This window comes from Apiospora kogelbergensis (assembly GCF_038363985.1).
Source record: "Apiospora kogelbergensis strain CBS 113332 chromosome Unknown utg000001l_segment0_segment0, whole genome shotgun sequence".
NCBI classification, from domain to species: domain Eukaryota; kingdom Fungi; phylum Ascomycota; class Sordariomycetes; order Amphisphaeriales; family Apiosporaceae; genus Apiospora; species Apiospora kogelbergensis.
This window is the reverse complement of record NW_027117418.1, coordinates 6,577,111-6,600,851: the sequence shown is the minus strand read 5'-3', so window position 1 is coordinate 6,600,851 and position 23,741 is coordinate 6,577,111. Positions and strand designations below refer to the sequence as shown.

General features: G+C 53.1%; 7 protein-coding genes across 7 annotated transcripts; 3 read left to right on the top strand and 4 right to left on the bottom strand.

Moving 5' to 3' along the window:
- Nucleotides 1-797: 797 nt before the first annotated feature.
- Nucleotides 798-2,027, bottom strand: PG998_002132 (uncharacterized protein; the record flags this gene model as incomplete). Its single annotated transcript, XM_066868950.1, has 1 exon — nt 798-2,027. The coding sequence occupies one exon, from the start codon at nt 2,025-2,027 to the stop codon at nt 798-800; it is 1,230 nt and encodes a 409-aa protein (XP_066737365.1).
- Nucleotides 2,028-2,418: 391 nt separating this feature from the next.
- On the bottom strand, nt 2,419-4,679 carry PG998_002131 (uncharacterized protein; the record flags this gene model as incomplete). Its single annotated transcript, XM_066868949.1, has 4 exons — nt 2,419-2,958; nt 3,041-3,877; nt 3,934-3,995; nt 4,052-4,679. 4 exons carry the CDS (start codon nt 4,677-4,679, stop codon nt 2,419-2,421), a joined length of 2,067 nt encoding a protein of 688 aa, XP_066737364.1.
- Nucleotides 4,680-5,183: 504 nt separating this feature from the next.
- Nucleotides 5,184-6,611, top strand: PG998_002130 (mitochondrial ornithine carrier protein; the record flags this gene model as incomplete). Its single annotated transcript, XM_066868948.1, has 3 exons — nt 5,184-5,252; nt 5,510-5,662; nt 5,715-6,611. 3 exons carry the CDS (start codon nt 5,184-5,186, stop codon nt 6,609-6,611), a joined length of 1,119 nt encoding a protein of 372 aa, XP_066737363.1.
- Nucleotides 6,612-7,133: 522 nt separating this feature from the next.
- PG998_002129 (TspO/MBR family protein) lies at nt 7,134-7,863 on the bottom strand (the record flags this gene model as incomplete). The annotated part of the gene is made up of 2 exons (XM_066868947.1): nt 7,134-7,600; nt 7,752-7,863. The coding sequence occupies 2 exons, from the start codon at nt 7,861-7,863 to the stop codon at nt 7,134-7,136; spliced, it is 579 nt and encodes a 192-aa protein (XP_066737362.1).
- A 1,436-nt stretch (nt 7,864-9,299) lies between these two features.
- Nucleotides 9,300-12,036, top strand: PG998_002128 (uncharacterized protein; the record flags this gene model as incomplete). Its single annotated transcript, XM_066868946.1, has 6 exons — nt 9,300-9,432; nt 9,550-10,313; nt 10,348-11,514; nt 11,566-11,586; nt 11,670-11,841; nt 11,900-12,036. 6 exons carry the CDS (start codon nt 9,300-9,302, stop codon nt 12,034-12,036), a joined length of 2,394 nt encoding a protein of 797 aa, XP_066737361.1.
- Nucleotides 12,037-17,849: 5,813 nt separating this feature from the next.
- PG998_002127 (Zinc finger transcription factor) lies at nt 17,850-20,237 on the top strand (the record flags this gene model as incomplete). The annotated part of the gene is made up of 3 exons (XM_066868945.1): nt 17,850-18,596; nt 18,660-18,895; nt 18,947-20,237. 3 exons carry the CDS (start codon nt 17,850-17,852, stop codon nt 20,235-20,237), a joined length of 2,274 nt encoding a protein of 757 aa, XP_066737360.1.
- A 1,577-nt stretch (nt 20,238-21,814) lies between these two features.
- On the bottom strand, nt 21,815-23,220 carry PG998_002126 ((Trans)glycosidase; the record flags this gene model as incomplete). Its single annotated transcript, XM_066868944.1, has 4 exons — nt 21,815-21,991; nt 22,072-22,198; nt 22,219-22,676; nt 22,777-23,220. The coding sequence occupies 4 exons, from the start codon at nt 23,218-23,220 to the stop codon at nt 21,815-21,817; spliced, it is 1,206 nt and encodes a 401-aa protein (XP_066737359.1).
- Between the last annotated feature and the right edge of the window lie 521 nt (nt 23,221-23,741).

The following is a 23,741-nucleotide window of genomic DNA, read 5'->3' as shown; positions in this document are numbered from 1 at the left end:
TCGTCACTAGAGGGGGGAAACAGTGGGGGGTATCCTGATTGTGAAAGCAACTGGTAGCTGCCTACTGCCAGGCAGAAGGCTTGCCGGCCTTCATTTGCATATTTCAGCTTATGTAGCCGTGAAGGGATCTCATAACTTGAGACCAGATGCAGATCTTACCGAAACGAAACTGCAAGTGTTATGTAATGAACCTCTACCTCCCGAACACCCGACCACAGTCATTGTCCTATGCAGAGAATGCCATCAGGTCACCATAGAACGAATATACCCCAAGGCCATTCCTGTAAAACGCGAGAATGATCGGTTTCGGAAATGGGCAGACGGCCAAATGCCCCACGACCATTTTTGCTGGTAGCTGGCTCTCAAACGACCGTGGCTGTGTTATACATACATTATACCCCGAGAGGCTGTGTAGCTTGCGGGGACCACGACCCGCCCAACGGAGGACTCGACAGACATCGGAGAGAATTGATTGACACATACTCCGATCTTTAGGGGTCATGTTGGTTAACACCCAACAGCTTGCAATGACAGCCGATGGAGAGAGCATAGGGAGAAGCAAAGACCTATCTGTCTATATCTTACATTGTCCATCCCTATAGGGCTATAACAAATATATTATTATTGGCCCGCTGCTGTCTTTCTCGTGCCGCAGACACCACACAGGGAGTTGTCCCCCGGCATTCAAGTACTGACTGTCTTTACACCGCGCATCTGAACAACTCCAAGCATTTGGGTCTTGCTGCGGATCCACGACATGAGAACAGACAGTACATGTAACGGAACCTGGTTGATTGTCAAAAAGAGCACATAAGGCAGCTCTGGGAGTTCTCCTGGGAGACGGCTGGGCTGCGGGCCGCGATCGACTTGCTCTTTTCGCTGAGTGCGGTTACATTGGGCGGCTTGTCGTTTCTTAGCTCTGCGGCCTCTCCGATGGACCCCTCAGGTATAGACTTGGTACTGGGGTTCTTATTAGTGGTACTGGCCGTCCTTGGGGCAGCGCGGACCTTCGGGGCCGGTGCTGGTCCAATGGAAGATTGCAGTTCTCGAAGTTCTTGCTGCGCGTCCTGGGCGTCGGGGTTCTCGTCCTCGCACACCTTAATCATACGATGGCCCTTGCGATCTAAGATTTGCTGTCCATCGGTATCGGCATCCGCTGGTAGATCATCGTCGCTGTCACTTGCCGTTTCTGATTCGTTGCCGCCGCTAGTCTCGTCGTCATCGAGTTTGACGACGTTGCCGTCTTCTTCCTTCTTCGCCGCTGGCTCTTCGGTCTTCTTCTGTTGGCCAAACCGGGCGAGGGCCGCGGCAGCTCTCAGCTCACGACCCCTTTTGCTGCCAGCCACTCGGGGTTTAGATGCTGTCCGCTTGCCCTTTTCGAGCTCGGCCTTGACCTCCTCGTCGTCGCCAAGTGCCACGCCGTTTGCACCGAACTTTTTCAATATCCTCCTTTGCTTTTGCTCTTGGTAGGAGAGTTGGGCCTTCGGCTTGCGCTTTCTTCTTCGGGAACGGTAGGTACCACCACAAAGGTGTTCCGGCAGTACCTCGCCAGGTAAGACTGTGTTATTCTCGAACTCTCCAGTCTCGAGCGACGCACCGCGTCCCCATAGGCCTTCTCCCGTGTAGCCGCTGGACCACAGCGTGCGCATCTCGTTTGCATAGCCGTTGCGGACGGCCCAGAATGCCTTGGAGTGGTTCATCTGTTTGCAGTGCGCCAATTCGTGCATCATCACCATCTGCACGTAGTGGAAGGGTAGCCACCGAGCCGTAGAGGGAGACTTTAACACCAGCTGGATCACCTCCCCGGCGTTGAAGTTGCGCCCGACAAACTCCCGGTTCGGCTCGTACTCCTCCAGCGACATAACCGAGAGATGGTGCTTTTTCATGATTGGCAGGCATTGCGCCGCGATGCGCTCCAGGAAGTCCTGAGCGACCGACTCGTCCGGGCCTTTTAATGGCTTGATGAATATGACCAGGGAGTTCGGTTGCGACTTCTTCGCGTTGATGCGCTGTATGCCGATCGGCATGGTCGTTACGTGGTTATCATATATAAAGTGGCTTTGCCCACAATATTGAGAATGATGTCTTGACCAAGGTTGACAAGGAAGTAGTGCATAGGACAAAGAAACCGGCCTCCGGGTTAGACAAGACGTGATTTTATGTGGGTGTGTATAGTTTGCGCGTTGAAGCGGCGATGGACTTTAACCGAAGGTGGCCTGGACATCTGAAGGTCAGCGGCCCGGGCCGACCTCATTTAAACAATTCGCCACCCGCAGCCCAGACAAAAATTCACCAAATCTCAAGGATCATGCGCTTCGTCAAATCAATGCCTACATTTCCACCAGGTGACTGCAAGTATATTCAATAGTCGCCTGATAGCTTTTGCCCTTCTCTAGAATCACGAAGATTGGGTACTTATCAACGTCTTCTCCCCGCCGCGCCAGGACCGGCAGTACCCTCGCCCCTATCCGCAAGGGATACAACCTCGCCAATACCCGCAGCCTCCTGTTCATCCTCGAGTGCTGTGATCTCTTCTCGGCAATCCCACCACTTCTCTTCGCTCATCTCAAAGGCCTTGGTCTTGATCTCCTTGATAGCCAGAGTCTCAGGCTGGATGCCTTTCCAGCGCAGACTCGTCATGAGAAGCTCTTGCCACTCGTTTGACGTGCGCTGGAAGAACTCTCTCCTGGTTTCGAACGGCCTGGGATGAGGCAGACCATCGTCCACTGAAGTTGCAATAGTGTCTGTCTCAGTTTCGTCATCTGCCGACGTTGTCGTAGTCTGTGAGCTGGACTCCGAATCGGCTGTGGACTGCTCGTCTGACTGCTTCTTCTTTCGTTTGGTCGGGGAGCGTATCTCTTCGGCCATTTCGTAGTCGCCCTCGTCATCCTCTTCGTCATCTTCCTCATCGTCCTCATCATCCTCCTCATCTTCATCGTCATCCTCGTCATCAGATCCCTGTAGTCGCCGTATTAGCCTGTGGTTCATGGCAAGCCTGGCACTTATACTTACCACCCAGTTCTCGACCTCTCGGTTAAACACCTCTTTGCAGCCATCCATCTTCCCCCAGATCGATGGCGTACAGATCGTCAAACGTGAACTCACGGTCTCCCTTCTCGAAAGTGCCGCCATAAATGTAAAGTACATCATCCTGCACAGCTAATTGGGCATTGAACCTAGGATGAGGAAACTCCATCGACACGGGCATCTCGCGCACTGGCTTGTCAGGCGTATCTGTATCGTCGGCTTTACCTACATCGATTTCCATCTGATCGGCATCTTCGACGGATGACCCCGCCTGCAAAGCCGCCAAGTTCTTGAGCAACTCCTCCTCGTTCGCCTGGGCTCGGCCACGTCTGCCCACACGCTGGTCTGCATTGACATTCTTCTTTTGCACTCGAGGTTTTCGGAGTCCCAGAGGGAAGAATCGGTTGCGGTCCACGTTCCAGGCAAACAGCTGGTTAAAGAATTCGCTGTCAATACCTTCCTCACTTTGCTCCACGTCATGGACGCCACCGAATAACAGGCCACGGCCTTTGTGATACGTCATGGTAGTTCCAGCCCTTGCTGGTGCCGGAGTGTTTGCCGGCTTCTTGCGCTTCTCCCATCGGACAGTCGGAGGTGTTCCAGGGTTGGCATCTGCCGGAGGTTGCGTGATCCGCAGAAAGAAACAGTCTTGATGAATCATTGGCTTGAGAATGTTCCTTTGGCCCTGAGACGCACCCTTGCCTGACTTGTTCACCGCGACAGTTGATTTCACACGAGAGTATCCACCGTACAAGACAGCGCCTTGCTCGTGTGGGAGGAAAGTAAAGGACGATCTAGCATCCGGCTTCAGCTGCGCAGGGGGGAGAGTTGGATTAAACCAGACAAAGTTCTGATCGCATTAGTCAGTAGATGTTTCGACTTATGCTGCTCCTTGCGTGTACTTACTTGCGTGTCATACAACCAAAGGTCGGCCATATACTTTGTCTGATTCGACGTATCCTGGAACCCTGGAGTCAAGTGTTAACATAGGGGCAGACCCCCACAGCGCGTCGTCGAAACGTACCTCCGAAGAGAATGATATAATTCTTATAGTAAGTCATTCGGTGACCACTCCTCGCAGGCGGCGTCTTTCCTTTTGTGTCTACCCGAGTCCATTCGCGGCTGCTGGGCTCCAGTCGCCAGAAGTCATTGTAGTGATAGAAGGTACCCTGTTTGGGACTACTGAACTCCCCGCCAAATAGGAAGACCGAATTGCTTTGGTTTCCTCCGCGGCACCACGCATGGCCGGAACGCGGCAGAGGCGCATTCGGTGACGTGACACAATGCCACTCGTCCTTGTCGGTATAGTAGATGTTCAGGTCATTATAGAAATGGGCTATAGCACCGTTGTAGTTCTCCCCTCCAAACAGCAGCAATTGGTTGCTATTCGAAGGAGAAGCTAGCAAGGTGGCAGAGGAGCGTGGCTTAGGAGGCACTTCGGAAACAGTCTCTGTGACTTTGAGGAATTGCTCCTGCTCCTTTCTGTACTGCTCGAGCACTGCTTCCAGATCAACGTCTTCGGCATCGCTGCCTTCAACCTTGGCATTCTTCACCTTCTCCTTCTTCTGGGCTTTCTTCTCCTGCTTCTGCTTCTTCTCGGCTAGCTTTGCCTTCTTGGTCTCGGCCTTGGACCCTTTCTTGTCCTTCGCCATGGCTGTTGTTTCCGACGCTCGCTCAGACGGTGTATAACCTTGGTTGGGAGACAAGATGAGGTCATGTGCCCAGCCAAATGAGAATTTGCGCACTTCCTCGCTCCCTCGGAAAGCTGCAATCCAGCAGGCAGTTTGTGTCAAATCGAACTGTGCTCAGACAGACACAATTATCGAATGAACATCGACCCCTCTATTTGGGTTTCGATACCGCATGGCAGCCCCTCTAACCCCACCCCCACTAAAACGTTTTGCAGTCCAGCGCCAGCGCGTCACCAAACCACCCAAGATCTCCCCATCACACCAAGCCCAACACAGTAACATCGACGACCTATCGCCTATCGATTGGGGATAGCTCACGAGAAATTTCGAGGGCGACCGCAACGTCTAATTCCCGCACTACGCCCATTCCAACGCCTGCCGCCGCTCTCCAATCTCGCCAGAACATGCAAAGTATAACTGCATAGCACTGCATATGTATTTCCACTTCTGCTCCGGCTACCCGACATGAACCTTGCAAGCGACCACCCCTCCGATTGCACCCCGACCCGCGGTGACGACGACCCGCCATATCAGGTTGGTCGCTGGTAGCGTAGGGTCCCAACCCAACAACACCCTGGCGCAACCGCCCCCATTTCCTGCAAGAAAACCCAGATCGCGCCAACAGCAGCTCTGTTCGGAAGATATGATTCAAGGAAATCCTCAGCTATCTGTGATTATCGCATTATAACGGCTGAAACCCAAGACTGTTGTTGGCTGCACCGTCACCAACCTTACCTCCTGCCCAGGAGCTCAGTGCCTACTTATACCACACAGGCGCTACTTGTTGCTAGATGCCAGGAGCTGAGCAGCATTTTACGTTCGCCATGGCTACTTCAACAGACTTTGCTGCGCAGAGCCCGGTTCCTCAAGTGCAAGCTTCGCACGCCGTGGGCGGAAAGAGGACGAACGGCATGGAGGCTATTGAAGATATAATGTACGGCTCGGTATGTCGCAAACCCCTCCCGTATGACCAACTAGGCCCTAACCATACTGCAGGCTGCTGGTATTATTGGGAAATACATCGAATACCCTTTCGATACCGTTAAGGTGCGGCTACAGTCTCAGCCGGATCACCTCCCACTCCGTTACCGCGGACCATTGGATTGTTTTCGGCAGTCTATTCGAGCGGACGGTCTCTTGGGTCTTTACCGAGGTATCAGCGCTCCTTTGGTCGGAGCTGCTGCGGAAATAAGCAGCATGTTCCTCTTTGAACGCCTAGGGAGGGAGACCGTGTATGCCAGCGGATTATATGCTAGAGACACAGTCTTGCCGTTGCCTGCTTTATGGTTCACTGGCGCTTTCTCCGGGACTTTCACTTCTTTTGTGTTGACGCCGATCGAGCTGGTAAAATGCAAGATCCAAGTTCCAGCCCCGATAACTGGCGGTGCCAAGGAAAAACCCCCAGGTGTGCTATCCGTCATCAAGAATGTCTACAAACATGATGGGTTCAAAGGCTTTTGGCATGGGCAGATGGGCACCTTTCTGCGTGAAGCTGGTGGAGGTGCTGCTTGGTTTGGCTCCAAGGAGACGACTACCAAGCTCTTCTATGTGCTGAACGAACGCGGCATCAAAACACAAGCGGAGAAGGATGCTCTGCGAACGGAATCGCTGCCCCTTTGGCAACAAGCCATCGCTGGCGCCTCGGCTGGCATGTCGTACAATTTCCTGTTCTTCCCGGCAGACACCATCAAGTCGCGCATGCAAACAACCGCCACCGGAGGAACTGCCGTGAAGAAGACATTTATGCAGGAAGGCCGAGCTCTGTGGCACCAGCATGGACTCCGTGGAATGTACCGTGGCTGCGGCATCACAGTACTTCGCTCCGCGCCAAGCTCGGCATTCATCTTTATGGTGTATGATGGGCTAAAGAAGTACTTCCCGCTTGGTGGATAAATGTCTTGAAGAATTGAAGAGAGGCAATAAGTTGCCTTTCAGAAATGAGTCATATTCCTCTGGCTGGCGCGTGGCCTGTTTCAAGCCGCTGCAAAACTTACAAGATAGAAGGGCCCTATCATAGATCAGCGCTGGCAAACACTTCTCAAGTATTTCCAGATCCCGTATATGGGGGGCATTATTAACAGGACGGCCCCTTCGAGTTGTAAAGGGCCAGGATGCAGCGGGGACTGCACCCGCAAAATGTCGATACATAATGTGTGATGACTATTGGCGTTCACGGCGTTGGATGATGCAGTATAGAGAACTGGCGTGGCTGGTGTGTTTTTGGATGACATTGCACAATATCCCTGGCGTAGGCCAAATAGACGTATTTAGATCAATCATTTTTTTTACTTCGACATACGTTGTATTATGCTAGGCTACAATCCACTCAAAGAACCCTCCCTGGCTAAAGGGGCTAACCGATATGTAGCCACTTCTTCCTAGATCCTGGAAGATCGAAGGCTCTGCAAGTCTAGCTTATTCGTTGCGCTTCTTCAACAGATCCTCGTCCGTGATCCTCCAGTTGTTCATCATACCCACGCCCGTATTCAGGTAGGTGGCGAAGGTGAGCCAGGCGACGTAGGGAACCATGCACCAGCCAGCGGTGGCGTCAAGCTGGAAGAATTGGTAGGTCAGGTACGAGTTGAGGCCGAGCAGGGCGACGATGTCGACGAGCGCGGCGACGGGCTTGCGTAGGCCAAAGAAGAGCGGCGTCCAGGCCAGGTTGAGCCCCAACTGTATTGTGTAGAGGGTGGCGGCGTGTTTGGCGTCGCGCACGCCCTCGACGCTCGACGTCAGCGGGTTCAGGCCCGTCGTGATGGCCCGGTGTGCCGCGTAGCCCATCAGACCGTACAGCGTTGTCCATGCGGGGCCGAAGACCCAGGGCGGGGGCCGCAGCGGGGGCTGCTTCATGAGGCGGTAGGTGTTCTGTGTTTTGTCGCGAGCTGGAGACGATTAGCGACGTGGGATTAGAGCTCTCTCACACACAGACTGGGCACCCAGCCGCCTACTTGAGAAGCGCAAGCAAGCGCATGCGCTCCATTGACTAGGAGGAAGCTTGGAGGGGTGAGAGAGGGGGGAGGGAGGTCTGCTTACGGCTGATGCCGAAGCCTACGCCGGTACCCAAGGCAATGGGCAGCAGGACCGAGGCTGCCGCATTGGAGAAGACCTGGCTCGGTAGCGTAATTTGGGGGATGTACGTCGTCATTGTGGTGGGCGATATTCAGGAAAGAAGACTCGAGGTTGCTGCGAAGGATAAGGGACAAGGTGGCCGAGGATCTTTGACAATGGCAGAATCGCTGTTGCTATTATATTATTCCAGACCGGTGACTGAAGGGGGTGGACGGTTGGTCATACGAGGGCGCTTCTGGAGCTCTCCGTTTTTGCATGACGTATGGATCTCAGGATCCTAGCTAGAAGCCGCGGTACCTGCAGTTAAGCGGAGCTGGGCTATGATGATGGATGTCCAATTAATACACCAGATATCGATATGGCGGACTTCGGGTTTATAGCGACCTCAACTGAAGACAGCAAAGCACCACATATAGCAACTGCAGATGCAAATTCCCACGAACCTTGTGGTCAGGCCTCTAGCCAAGCCATTGTCATGAACAGCATCTAAGCTACTTTGAGTATGCAGGTCGTCAGGTTTGTGAGTTCCGAAATGGATGCTTCTACCAGTGTGGAAGGTCTCTCTGCCTTCAGGTAAAAAAGTCCGGTCTGGCGTTCAAAACGGAGGTAGGGAGGTACTGATATGCTGCTGCCAGCCGCCACTGCTCGAATGCCACGACCTGCAGCTGCCAGTCACCCAGCCCCCACAATTGCCTGTCTACATAGTAAGTAGTACGTCTTTAGATAAGCATGATCCACCTCGATCCTGGCCCGACTGGCTCTAGGTTAGAGGCTGACGCGACATCCTCCGTACCCTTTGTTCTCTCTTAGCAAAGACATCGTCGCCTCTGTCGATGTTTAGCAAAAGGGACCGATAACCTCCATACTCTTGGGACCTCGCGCCCATCTAGGAGTGCTATCGTATTCGACTCATTTACAACTACAGTTCGTCTATCCTTTCCCGTCAATCACCCTTCTCAAGTCATTCCATTCTCAGGTCACGTTGTTTCTGTTGTAGTGTGCCTATCTGCTATTGAATGCTCTCCCCGGCTTCTGGACCTCTCTCTTCATCATCTCTCAATCCAATCACCATGGCGCTCCCCCAGAAACAATAACCTTCCTCTGCACAGTTGCTCTGCTTCCCTTCTACTTCTCTTGGCATACATGAGATCGATTGCTTATCGCATAGCTTGCGTTGCTGAGCCCTCTCATCATTTTATTTGGCTTCCCATCAGCCAATCCCATCTTCGTTCTACATCTTGAAAATGCCCATATTTGCCCTTCCTACCATTATTTCTTCTCTCGTTCCCTTCATAACTTTGGTCAGGATGATTTCTCTAACAGCAATCGCTTTGCCAAACAGCAGCCATCAAGCTCATTTGTTCCGACAATCCCGTGGCTTCACTCAAGGAGCAAACCAGCCTGATCGCATTGCGACTTGCGAAGCTAACTAAATAAGAGTTATACACGCAACTCCAACAGAACGAAGCGACGCATTGCTGGACCAGCATTGGAAGAATTAAGCGCGACGAAATGGACTCCTACAACACCTACCGAGACCGCGAGCGCGATGGTTCAGGGCGGTCACCTGGTCGCGACTGGGATGGCCGTGATGACAGGAAGCCCGAACGAGGCGGAGACAGCTTCTTCCGTGGTCGTTCACCTGGTGCGTACTATGAACACCCATGCATTTCATCTCCTCGATATCGGCACCACTCCGTTCTCCCATCCTCACCCTCTTTCATCACCCATCTTTCGGTATAGCTGTGGCTAACTTGCTTAGGCTTCGACCGTAACCGTCGACCCCGATCTCGGTCGCCTTTGCCTGTAGACCGCTATGAACCCCGTCCTCGAGGTCGCGACGAATACGTCGCTCCTCGTGACCGCGACGAAAGGCCTCGGCGCGTTACCTCACCGCCTGCCAACATCGACCGCTATGTTCCGGGCCAAACAAGCACTGAACCTCCAGCACCAACGGTCAATCCCCTCACAGACCCCTCAAAGCTTCCCTTTCAGGTCGGCTTCTCTTATTTTGGGGAATGGTGGAGAGCAAATGAGAAGATCAAGGACGAGAAGGAGCGCGCCCGCACTGGTCGCCGCCGAGATTCCGAGCGCCCCCGTGGCCGCGAATCTCAAGAGGATCGCGAGAAGGAGAAGGCCAGGATACAGGCAGCGTATGATTCTTACCGAGAAGATCTGCAGGCAAAGATGGCTAGAACCTTCGTATCTGAGCACAAGAAGGAGCAGTGGTTCAGGGAACGTTATGTCCCCGAGGTTCGGGATGCATTCCGAGCGCAGATCAATGAGTTCCGTCGCGGAGCTTATAGTCAATGGGAGCAAGACATAGAGTCTGGCACCTTCGACGAGTTCTCCTTGGAAGGCTTGCCGAAAAGTGAGTCCAACGGTCTAGTCGAAAAGGAGGAAGGCGAAGCCACAGCATCCAACGAGGTTCTTGGTGTCGGTGACTTGGCTCCTGCGAACGGTAACGACATTCGTGACGAGAACCTTTACCAGCCAACTCTCCTCATCAAGACAATTGCTCCTCACGTTAGCCGTCAGAATTTGGAGACTTTCTGCCGAGAGAACCTTGGCGAAGAAGAAGGGGGGCTTCAAATGGCTCTCTTTGAGTGACCCCAACCCCAGTAAGCGATACCACCGAATGGGCTGGGTCATGCTTCATCCTGCCTCCGATGCGGCTGCCCCTGTGGAGCGCACCGACCCCAAAGACGAAGATGGTGATGTGGATATAACATCGCCTGCGCCGCCGCAATCGACAGCCGAAAAGGCTTTGGAAGCCGTCAACGGGAAGACCGTAAAGGATGAAGTGCGTGGTGACTTTGTTTGCCATGTTGGTGTTCACAACCCGCCCAGTAACCCTCGTAAGAAGGCACTCTGGGATCTTTTCTCAGCACCAGAGAGAATTGAAAAGGACCTGAACCTTGTCAAGCGCTTGGTGAATAAGTTTGAGGAGGATTTTGGTTCCGACTTCAACGCGACTCTCAAGATCGAGGAGCGTACGGAGGATCTCAAAAACGCTGGTCGTCTCCAGCCTGCCGGTCCTGTGTCTCCATCGAGGAAGGTTAAAAAGGAACGAAACCTCGATCTTGATATGGATGAAGGCGAGGAAGGCGAGATGGAAGACGATGAGGACGAGGGTGCCGTTGATGATGAGATTGATGATGAAGACCTCTTGACGAAGAAGAAACAGCTTGATTTGATGATCGAGTATCTCCGTCGAGTCTTCAACTTCTGTTTCTTCTGTGTGTTCGAGAGTGATTCGATCCATGAGTTGACTAGAAAATGTCCCGGCGGCCACCTCCGTCGCCCCCGCAGCACCCTCTCCTCGGCTGCCAAGAACGTGGCGAGAGCGACTGTCAATGGCGAGCCTTTCCCATCCAAGAAGCGTGAGGTCAAGGATGAGGAAGAAGGTGAAGCTCCTGAGCCTGACCGCAAACCTCGCGCATCGAAGTCGGAGCAGCAGCTCGAACGCGCATACAAATGGGTCAAGACCTTTGAGGACAAGATTATGCAGATACTTGAACCCGAGTCTGTTGACATCCGCAAGCTTGGCGGAAAGTCCACAGAAGACGCTCTGGCCGAGGAGTTGCTCAAGTTCAATAAACAAGAGGATGAGCACAAATGGAGATGCAAAGTTCCCGAGTGTACCAAACTGTTCAAGGAAGAGCACTTCTGGAAGAAACACGTTGAGAAACGCCACGCCGACTGGCTGGATCAGATCAAACATGAGGTGAGTTGTTCACTGACGACACTTAACAAAGTGCCTAGCTAACGTAAGCAGTTCGACCTCATCAACGCATATGTGCTTGACCCGGCCCATATCGCGCCATCTCGGACAGACGCAAACTCCAATGGCCACTTCCCCCTTCTAACGGTCAAACCCAGCAGGGTACACCGCGTGGCTTCAACCTGCAGAACTTTAGTATGAACAACGTGATGCCGCCCTTCCCTGGCTTCCCTGGTCTTCCGGGTATGCCTCCGTTGTTCACAGGTGGCCACCCTATGCAAGCTCCTGGTTGGAACGCCGGGGGCGACGATCGCGGGGCTGGGCCTATCCGTAGAGGTGGTGGTCCCGGTGGGAACCGTTTCAATAACCGAAGTGGCCCTTATGATAGGCGCCAACAGCCCGGTCGTTGGGGCCAAGACGGCTCGGGAGCTGGCCGTGGCCGAGGTGGTGCAGGCAGGTGGGGAGATGGCGCAGCAGGAGGTGCAGCCGTTGGTCCTCGTGAAGCTGTTCAAGGTCGCAGCCTGAAGAGCTACGAAGATCTCGATCACGTAGCAGCTGGAGGCGGTGGCGAGTTGAACTACTAGAGAGGTTCCACTCCCAAAACTAATATGTCGCGCCTGAAGGCTCAAACTTCAACAGCTAACAATGGGAATTGCGCAATTCCAGGCTCTGTCGGTTCCGAGTTTAGCGGACTGGATTGGGAAGGCGTCCGAAGCGCCCTTACGGCCTTCGACGCAAACGATGCGGCTTCCGCCATTGCGATGAGGAAGAATTGCTAGATGCTCTTGTGCAAAGTGTATGGGAATAGGGTCAGGCGTTGCATTTCTTTCTTTTCTTTCTTTTCAGGGCGGTTGAAGTGCCAGGACCAAAATTCATTGTCAATGCTGGGGACAAGAAGTGAAAACATCTCTTCAAAGCAAAGATTGATAAAAACGCTTGTGGGCTGCGTAGAAACGCCTACTTGTAGCATATAAATAGCTTAGACAAGCTGAACACATTTCATTCTTAGTAACTTGTTTTACCCCATGTGGTAGTGCCTTGCCATTTAACCTGTCCCATGCAGTGTTTTGCGCTTTTGTGGTTGTCGACGACCGGAAGCCCCTTGCCTCTACATCATTGATACTTGCTTCAGGTGAAGTTGCCAGACACCTTGCTACTGGGTATCTTTTTCACCGTACTCGGTCGGTGCCAATTATCTTGAACCAGTGAGATTTAAGTGAGTAGCAGTTAGTACAAAAGGAGACAGCACTCCTGGTATGCCAAAAAGCCAGGAAGTCAAAAGCAAAACATACAACACCGGGGATTCCCAAATCGTCACCGACTCTAGTACTAATCCGGCGCTTCTCAGCTTATTTCGGGGAGAGCGGACGGGATCCCAAGTTGTCTGAGAGCTGTGGTCGTATGTGACGATTTGGGCATTTGTGTATGGCTATATACGTTTGGGAATATGTAAGGTTGAGTAGGTCCAGACGCTGATGTTGAGCTACTTTAACCGAGAGTGGCAATTCCTTGATTCTGCATCTTGACGCCTTTGGCAGATGGTATTAATGGAATTGCTACTTAGAGGGGTTTCAAGCTCGGTCGCTGGAGAAGTACCAAGTGATCCAGAGCCATTCGTCGCATCGTGAATGATAGGCTGGTGGATAGTTGATCTTGGTTGAACAAGATCTGGATACAGGGCAGATGGAACGACGGAAATTTGAACGAGCTCGACCTGAACTGGACTCCGACCAGGGTTGGAAGCCCCGTTTCCGTTGACTATTGGGAACACGGGAGGCGATCCGTCCTTACGGATCGTAGTTACTCGATCTTTGTAATCGTCTGGCACATCTGCGACTGTCTGTATGTCGAATCCAGACGGGAACCTCGTCATTGCAGACGTGACGGAAACATGGACGGACAATTATGGAACCAAGGAGCCATGCAGATGGAAGAAATAGGCAACATGGGAGCCAAAGAAGAGTAGCGATGTAAGGGAAAGTTGTTTGCCCGGCTGTAGTTATAGTGAGACTGGGTGTACTGCTATATACATTGTCGTATGAAGGTAAGAAAGCATCAAATGATGGCCCCTTCGTTGATGCAGTATTTCTCGTACACAGTGACCGTCGATGGTTCTCTAGATGAGGTCGAGAATTCCGGAGTCCATGGCCATTCATTGGGGTTCGTCTAGGCACACGAGGTGGTCGGAGACCATTTCAGGCCTCAGGGGTGTCTGTGTATACTTCCTTTTCTCAAGTGATTCGTGTTCTGGGAAGGGGGTAATAGGAAGTGCGCTTGCTAGACTAGATATTTTAGATAAGTTAGCCCTCAAAGTGACGCGGTCATTATAATATCAGAGGCACAGTGGAGTGAACACAACTTCAAGAACAACGACACATATAGCTAGTGAATGGAGTAAGACCGCCTCTCCTAATCTATTTTAGGTTATGTCGGCGTTCTTCTATAAATCCCTTTTCACCCCCTCTCCAAAAGTTGAGGCAAGATGAGTATTACCTAGCAGGCAACTACCGAAGTAGCCTTTTATACTGTCTAGGTTTCCCGAGGATTTCTCCCGTCTTCAGATACCAGACATGAATACAGCCACATAATCCACAGCGACCCAGAGAAGTCGCTTACACCAAGTAGAAGCCGACTCATTCTTGATCGCGTATCGACCAAGGCTATTGAATCAGCCGCATCAGACATGGCCTCAGCGACCATGATAAAAGCACGAAAGTGGGAGTCGTTGGATACGATAAGCGACTCGAAGCACAAGACAACCTCGGTAAGCTGCAGCAAGCAAACAAATGCAAGCTGGGTCGTGCAGTGCATCCAGGGCGCATTGATTCAAGGTGTAAATGGCGAGTAAATAGACTGGTAAACATGTGAGAAGCTAGAACGCCTACATAGTCGAAAAGGGGCTACCACAATAGGCGGGATCACCAACAACCAAGAGAATGCGGCCAAGCTGGTTCGTTGTTAGCCGTTGATGGTGAGGTGATCAGTCATATTGCATGTTGAGGATTGATTAGTTTGTTTTTGCATCATTGGCATGGGTTGGCCCCAACCCTCTTGGGTGGACCAATGAGATGGTGGCGCGGCATCGAAAGATGCTGCCTGTGACCCCTGAAGCTGCCTCGGTTCAGAGCAGAAGGAAGCAGGGAGAAGGAAATGCACACGCCAATACGCCCTGCTAAGCGCGCTTGGTGTTTGCTCTCGCACACAAACCGTACCGAGTGAGCTTTTCCGGCAAGGTCGGGTATGACGCGGCATCGCAAATGGTTGGCCGAAGACACCTGTATTGCTGGTGTTGCACATATCACACATACTGTCTCTGTCAAGCATGCAGCAAAGACGAGAACTTCTCAGGCACCTGTTTTATGATTGGGCGCGAGGCCGGTGGCCGGTCTGACGCGCTCGCCATGTCTCATTTTCCGGCTCGGTGTCCATGATGGTGCCCTCCAGCTGTTAAGGCTCCTGCATTCTTCCGTGGCTCATTGGTCGGATTGGGGCCCCAAAGCTTAACGGCAATGGCAATGGACTGGACCGATAGGGCTGAACCATCATCGCATATTCTGAGATGGGGAATGCGTAAGCCGTATATGCGCGTGATGTTACGTGTCCCTCCGATGGAGAAGAAACCACGATTCGTGTTTGCGATCGGTTCGTCACCTAGGCCTGGCACCAAAGATCTGGCACCGGGCTGGAGAGAGGGAGAGCCCACCCGGTCACAGATCGCATATCGGATACGAGCGAAAAGTCCCTCTCGCACCAGGTAGTAGGTAGTCACCCAGTCACCCAGTCACCCCAAGATACATACACTTTCCAAGATCCGAGTCAATTGCAAAATCTGGTTGGGTCGCAACCGATTGGTGCTCGTTGGTAAACAGACAGCAGAGCAGCCTCTCCTCATAGCCCTAATTGTGGAGGACGGATCTGCGCAGTGATACAATGGCCAAAGCTCTCTGCGCCCAGGTTGGATTTGTTGATCAGATAGGAAATAGACGACAAGACAATACGAACTGGGCCCTGTAGTCCTGGATGGTCTCCATTACGTAGTTGAGTGTAATAGGCAATGCGAGGCGCGGGAGCAATTCGTCCAGCGGCCTCAGTCCATGCTGACCTCACACATAGGCTAAGCCGTTAGCACATATTAAAAGGACCCGTAGTACGTATGGGAAGCAGTGGTGCAGCTCTTAGCCACCATGCGCAGTCGCCATTGGACACAGTAATCAATCACCTCTTGGGCCAGCACGACCAAGGTTGGAGATTGGGGGTGGCTGAGGCCAACGGGCCAAACTGCGGTTGACAGCCGGAGGAATTGTTTCGGAGGGATTCGAACATGGTGGTTCCATCTTTGGGTTTCTTGTTGTTGTTGTTGTTTTTAGGAGTAACACGGCGGCAGCACGATGTGCTAGCCATTGCTGCTCTCAACTCTCAACTCGACTTGTTCCAGCCCTTGGCTCGGAGACATTCCGCTCACTTCGGCCAGTCGGCATAGATAGTAGTCGAGGTCGTCGGCCAAAGACTCATACAAGTGGAAACGGGCTAATGGGAGATGGGAAACGGGCTGCGGGCTGATTAATTGCCCATGACTGACCGATCCCGTCCCCTGTTCCCAGCACACGGAAAGCTTGGCGCGCCACCAGCTCGAACTGAATCCAAAAGTAGACCAGGGGGAACTGACCCAATCCCAATACAAAGGGCATTGGTAAGCATCCCTGCAGTGACGTCCCGTCGCTTTGTCGCTTTGTCGCTTTGTCGCTTGTCCATTGACGCGTCGGCCGCGAATTGCTTGAGACAATGCTTGTACAATCGTTTGAGGCCAGTTTGAAGAAGAGGTCCCTGGATTTACAGTAATGCCAACGAATTCGGGGGACGCATCATCATGCCAATGTCGTGCGAGAACGAAACACCCACAAGATAAGCAACACCATCTACCATCTAGCGAAATGAAACAACCAGAACATGGTCCGGGTCCGGGTCAGGGCGCCCATAAACCCGAGGTTCGGTTGAGGGAGAAATTCAATGGAAATAGGGTCAGTGGATTGGATTGCATGCATGGGGATGGCTCGCTTTCGCTTGCAAACATTAGTATGACATTCTTCTGTTAAGGCTGTGTCTGCAGTGGGGAAGGTCCTTTTGGGTCTGCTAGCGGCCACCAGCAGCCAGCAAGCAACTGAGCGTCGCCGTAGAAAACAAACTCTTATTCTTCCACTCCGTACACATGTATGTAAGAATGGCCTGCCGTCGCGCAGACAGGTCACAGTGGAGACTGGATGGGGGGGGAGAAAGAGAGAAAGACTGAGAGGAGAGAGTCCTGGCACCCGGAGTAGGAGGTTGAGAAAACACCCCAAGTCCTAGACTTCCTAGACTTCCTAGACTTCCTAGACTTCCTAGAGGAACCTCACAGCCCAGCTGCGCCGTCGACTAGTGCCACCCACCCCCTGTCGGTACGAGGGTACAATTCTAGGCAGCAACTCGAGCAATCCCAACGTCGGTTGAAGGAGCACCTCAATTGATCATTCCCGTCGTTCCCTTCTGCCCTCAAACCTGTTCCTCTCCCACGACAATCTTGTAACTCATTTGTGTCCTCACAACCTCATCTGTTGCGTGCATCATCAGCCCGAGGCTCTCAAGGCTGCCATATTTTCTGCATTTTAGCTCTTCATCAACTGCAGTGGGGGAAAGTAAGCCGGCAAACTCCCAGTCGTTAAAGCTATCCATCCCCATCTCTGTCCCCATTCCCATCCCATCATCCATCCATCAGTTGTTGTCTCTATATACCGCCATCTTTGCTCTTTCAGACTCAACCCAACTGAGCCTATATTCGAGCAAACGACCAATCCCACTGCTGGCATATCAAGAGATCCGTTATTTGCTCATTGACGGCATGCTCTCGTGAAACCGCGGGTCCATCTGAGTTTCTGATTCACCTGGATCTCCCCACGTTTGCTTCCGAGTATATCTGACTGGAGAGATCTGGTCTGTCGAGTCTTCATCTACAACGCTCGACGACCTCTTGCCCGGTTCGACCCGCCTTGCCGGCGTAACTTGGAAAGTAAGGACCAATATATCCCTTTTGTCCCCAATTCCCACGCCAGCCCTGTCTACCTCTGGCTCGCCGGCCTCCACGGATTGACCAGTACCCCCTACCCAGCAACTGTGATATCATCTGTGGTGTCCTCAGGCCATCCATCGTTGTGACTCACACAAGCTGGGCGCGGTCCTATTGCATGCATAAGGGTGCTGACCGTTCCGTCTCTCAGCACAGTCTCCACGGGCCATATCCCACCCATCTTTCGACTTTACCTATAAACTACCCCACTGTCGTTGACTTGACCTACACCGAGATCAACATGTCCTTCTCTAACCCTCGAAGGACTGCTCGGGTGACTCGACCCGATACTGATGGTAAAGATGGCCTGAGACTTAAGACCAACCTGACCCTCAGGAAGGGTGCTACTTTCCACTCTCCTACTACTCCTCCCTCTTCTCCCCCGGCTTCTACCTTCAAGGTCCCATCACTGCCTCGTCGTTCCCAGACGAGCCTGGATGATGTGATTGACTCTCATCGTCGGCGTGTTATGATGACCTTGGGCCACATCGAGGATACCCTCAGCTCCAATCCTGAGACCTCAGCATCTCGCCGCTCTTTCCGGGACGACAGCCTTCCCGTCCCCAAGGGCTTCCTTGGCCACACTGTCGCGGAGACCTCATCCCAGGAACCCGAAACCATGGAGACTGAGCACGAACCCGAGAGGCGCGTCTTGCGCCCTCGTAATCGCCGCTCGTCAAGACACCACGAGTCAGACAGTGGTCTGGGTTCATCTGTGGCCTCGAAGCAGTTGAGGGCCAAGGAGACAAAGCCGTCTGCTATCGCCTCCGCCATCACACGGTCTGCATCTTCCACCAAGCCGGAAAGGATGCCCCGCCTCAGTCAGCGTGCCGTGAACCGCATTCATGAGCATACGCTGAAACCCTTGTTGGCCAAGCCCTCATTGAAGGAATTTGAGCCCATTATTCTTGATTGTCCCAGGCGGATTCAGGAGAACCAGATTGTCTGCCTGAGAGATCTGGAGAAGACGCTTATTTTTATGGCACCGGTGAGTCAACTCCTGAAGGATACTGGCGTTTGGGGAAATACTTATCGGGCGTTGTGTTTAAAGGAGAGGGCCAAATCTGCCGAACTGTACCTCGACTTCTGCCTTACTTCGATCCGATGCATTCAAGCCACCGTCGAATACCTCAGCGACCGAGATCAGACCCGACCTCACGACCGACCATACAACAACGGCTACTTTATTGACCTCGTCGAACAGATTCGCCAACACGCCCAGCAAATGCAGACTGCCCGTGAGCGCCAGGCTGCAGGTGAGGAACTCGACGACATGGACGTCGATCCGTATGTGACCCAGTGCCTACACACAATGAACCTCCAGGCTAACTTTACCAGCACTGATGAGGTGAAGCTTATGGGCGGAATCTCATCCACCGGCCGGCCTGCCGAGCTGGTACGTGTCAAGAAAAACGGCAAGGCCATTTCCATTGCCACCGGCCAGCCCGTCGAGGATCTCGACGAAGACACCAAGGCTCCTATTCGATTCAAGCGCTCCATGAGCGAGCAGCTCGAAGATGAAGAGGAGATCATGCGCTCCATGGCTCGCCGCAAGAAGAACGCTGATCCCTCGGAGTACGCACCCAAAAAATGCAAGGAGCCTGGTTGCAATAAGGAATTCAAGCGACCATGTGACCTGACCAAGCACGAGAAGACACACTCTCGTCCTTGGAAGTGCCCACTCCCCACGTGCAAATACCATGAATATGGGTGGCCTACCGAAAAGGAAATGGACCGTCATATCAACGACAAGCACTCGTCGGCGCCACCCATGTACGAATGCCTATTCAAGCCATGCCCGTATAAGTCAAAAAGGGAGTCCAACTGCAAGCAGCACATGGAGAAGGCACATGGATGGACATATGTTCGCACCAAGACCAATAAGAAGGGTGGCTCCGAGAACGGCAGCAGCTCTTCTAAGCCAACTCCCATGATCCAGGGAATTCCCACACCCAGCAGCGAGGGAACCTCGATGATGACACCGCCTGAAGAGCCCTTGATCCACTATCCCGATCTTGAGATGTCCAACTATGCTTCCTCGGAGGAGTTCAACGCAGCTTTTGAGAACTCGGGACTGTTTGACCCCATCCTCGACCCTGTGCCTTTCGATGCTGAGATCAGCCTGGATTACTCTCCCATTGAGAACGGCACTCCTTCCACCGATGCGGGACAATTTACCAGCTACCACGAGCTGAGCCCCGACGTGACTGGGCAGTTTGAGGATATCTACGGTGCTCACGTGCAACTACCTACCCCAACCCACTCAGTGTACAACTGCAACAAGGTCGCAGATATCTTCACAACCACGTTCGCGGATGACTCGTTGCCCGCTACAACAGCTCATATCTCTCCTGTTGGCCATGGCAACACGATGCTCTACACCCCATCGTCCTTGGCTGATGTTGACGAGGGCTTTGACGAGTTCCCGTCTGGCGACCTCGGCAACGACTTCCTTCTCTTCCCTCCCAATGCGATGGGCAAGTCGGATGAGTTCGACGCCAACCTCTTCCTCACGACCCCGAGCGCTGCTGCCGGGTTCAGCCAGCCATCGTCTCAGGACTTCAATATGGACTTCGGGCACGGCATGGACTGGACTGCGGACTACGGCGCTTTCCAGCACCAGAATTAAAGATGTCCTGGGTGCTATGTATTACGACATTGATGACGAGCGATGAAATGATTTGGAGAATGCAGTGACTTGGAGAAACTACAAAGCCCAGACATGGATGTATAAAATATTTTAGTTATTAGCGATTTATTTGTGGTTTCTCGGCAGTTTCTTTGGTTCGTTTCATCTCTCATGCCATCAGAATGAAGACACAAAAAGATTTGCAGTGCGTCGCAACAGAAGTTATTTGGGTCTATTGGATTGTGGCGTTGTAATGGCAATCAGTTATGTTATGTATGTAGCTAGCGATGGAGAATGAGCAAACTCTTCCCCCTCATTGGCAGACGAAGTCGCCCAAAATGAGTATTTGCATGCTGCTGTGATGTGCACCCGTAGAGCCAGTGGAACACAATGTCACCAGAAGTAGAGCGATACTGGCACTGGTGGATTGCTTCGAATGTGCCTCCCTGGTTCTCTCAGCTGCGGGCGGACCGGCGTAATGCAAGGCCGATACGACCCACACTCCACTCGCAACAAAATCAGTAGCCAGGATTTTTCTACATCAAAGCATTTCTGGCGCGCATCTGTCCTCACTTCAACTTGCTGAAGTAAACAGGCGATGGCTTGGAACCGAGACAAGAGCAACACGCATTTCGACGGATATTCCATCGGTTACTAGCTGACTGGCCTGCTGGTGCTCCTCCGGCCCTGAACAGACGGTAAGCTCCCAGCATTTTTCTCATTTCCCATTTGACCACCACTCTCGCATGATGACCTTTCTCGACTATGCCCTTTGGGCTTGTCAACTATAACCATTCTTATCTTAGGAAGAGCCGTATTAGGCCGTCCTCGGGGCCTCGAAACCCCATTAGCCGACCCATCTATGGCCTGTGTTGGCTCGTCCTGGCCGAGTTTGGAGGCGTGGCGGGATCGTCATATGCTGCCACGCTTCCCGGTTGCTGGGATGGACGACATGGATCTGATGGCGAGGTGAGGATGAGCGGTGCTTATAAAATTTGGTTTCTGATTTTTACCTTTATCTCTCGTGGTGTTGCGAAACTCGCTCTCACTGGACGTTCACGTTGGGATATGCTTGCTAACGGCAAACATACACAGGTTTTCACCACCTACAATTTCAACACAGGTTTGTTGACGAGGCTGCGGTTTGGAAGACAATTGATGCATGACCTTCCTATCTTGCTGGGGGCTTGCTCATCCGTACCACTGCACTTCCGAATTCCGAGACCAGATCTGTAGAGCTTCATGGACCTAGATAGCACGATGACAATACAAACTTTACTGCACCTTGGTCGCGCTCTGATGACTTGTTACGTACCGCTGCTTCATTTCTATCCGTGCTTGCCGTCATCCCGCGGTGATTGTAGATCGTGCCAATGCTTTTTCCAGATTTACAATACCAAAATCAGACAATAATCTATCTACCTTGCCCGGCACGCAGGCAGCACTGCAAAATTGAGGTAGTGGCAACTCCAGTCACGAATTTACGTCAAGTCGGCCTGCCGAAGAACCCCAGTATGTCTCCAGCATGATGCGGGTTTTGATTCTGTTGTATTGTGCGCTGCTATCTACTATCAATGTCAAAGAGCAGGTGCGGGACAAGGTACGACAGGGAGGTCATCATCGGGAGCGATCTGTGTCCCCTGACCCATAGCAAGGAAATGCTTCCGGATCAGCTGGATGCGATGGTTGGTGTACTCGGAGTTCGCAGGGTTGCCGTATTGCAAGGTAAACCCGTCCGAATGATCTACAAAGCTCTGTAGTATCTGCGTTAGCTCTGACACCTCTTGGTGGCCTGGCCCGAATCGGTCATCAGGAGGAAGAGACCATCACTTACGCCGCAGTCTGGCAAGTTGCGCCCGAAGAGACTCCAGAATGCGTCACCAACGGCCACTGTGCTCTTCTCCATGATGTCAAAGAAGGCCGTCATGTTCTTAGTGCCGTTCGCGTCCGGCCCAACCCAACTATACTCCCCGCGAAGTACGCTTTGCCAGCCCCTTCTACGAGATCGAGGTCGGCCTGCAGCTTGGCCGTGTCGACGGGATAATAGTGGTTTGAGAAGACGTCCACCTCGTCGATAGCGAGGTGCGTCTTGTTGACGCCGTACGTCCCGTCCACAAACAGCTTCTGCGGGGCCAGGCGCTTGACAACCCGGGCGATGTCCGCAACCCAGTCCGCCGGGCAGTCCATGTCGCCCCAGACGGGGCCCAGGAGCTCGTTGCCCGTCTCGTACGCAAAGATGGTCGGATCCTCGGCGTAGGTCTGGTTGGTGTAGGGGTTCTGGTGCGTCAGGATCTTGGCGATGTAATCATTGAAGGCCGCGACGATGGTGGCGTTGGTGTAGAACTGCTGGATCTCGGGGTTGGTCGCGTCGGCGCCCTGGGTCAGGTTGAAGCCGGCCCACCGCAAGAAGGTGTACTTCCCCCATGGTAGTAATCCTATCTTTGATGTCAATGAAACTCGTCCGTTCACAACGTCTGCGCGCGCGTAGTTCGTGTGCCAGGAGGTGCGGTAAGGGGTTGAAAGTCACACTTCTCCTTACAAAGTTGTCGATCAGTGGGATCATAAGCCGGATGCCGTACTGGCCGGCCTGGTAGACGGCCCAATCAATAGATGCGAAAGCGGCGTCGTTGACCACGCCCGGCACCGGCATGACGCTGAGCGGGTTGCCCAAGCTGATGCCCAGCGTGTGCGATCGAATCATGGTCCCGCCCAGCGCCCTCACCGTCGCCAACACATCGGTTATGCGACCTTTGGCCGGGTAGCTCGACTTGGTGACGGGGTCGTACGGTTCGCCCTCGGGCGGCACGACGTTCTCGTCCAGCCCCAGCCAATATACGTTGGGTCCCACGGCCTTCCACGGCTTCCCGTCGACGAGCAGCGTCGAGCCCGTGCGTGTCACGGGGGACAGGACGGCAGCGGGACGGCTCGCGGCAGCGACGGCGGCGGCTGCTGCAGCGGCGGCTAGGATTTGCAACGGCCACATGCAGGATCTCATGGCTCGGACGGAGAAGAGCTCGGACGAATATATATCAGAAGAAGTGTTACTCTTGCTGGCTCTCCAGCTTTGGCATTACCCCCAGACACTAAATGCCATCTATATATACACCTACATGGTGGATGCCCTTTACCGGAATTGGGTGCTGCGCGCCTAGACATGGATGAGGGGTAGGCAAAGCGAGCTCTTGGAAGTACAGTTGTTGTTCGCGATAGAGTCGCAACAAGAGGCTCTGGGGGGGGCCGTTGATGCAGGGACGCGGAAGATGGATGCCCGCGGCTGGGCCGGGTTAGCTCACGCTGAACTGAGCCTAGGGAAGGAAAGGACTAGTTCGTTGCGTCATGCATGGACGCTATACAACTACTCATACAACCGGACGATGGCTATCTGACTTGTCTCTCGGGCTCTTATCTGGTTAGTATATGTCTGTCTGTCTGCAAGCTGGGAGGCTCGGGGGCTCGGGGGCTCGGGGGCTCGGGGGGCTCGGCGGTGGAGCACGGGCATTTCGC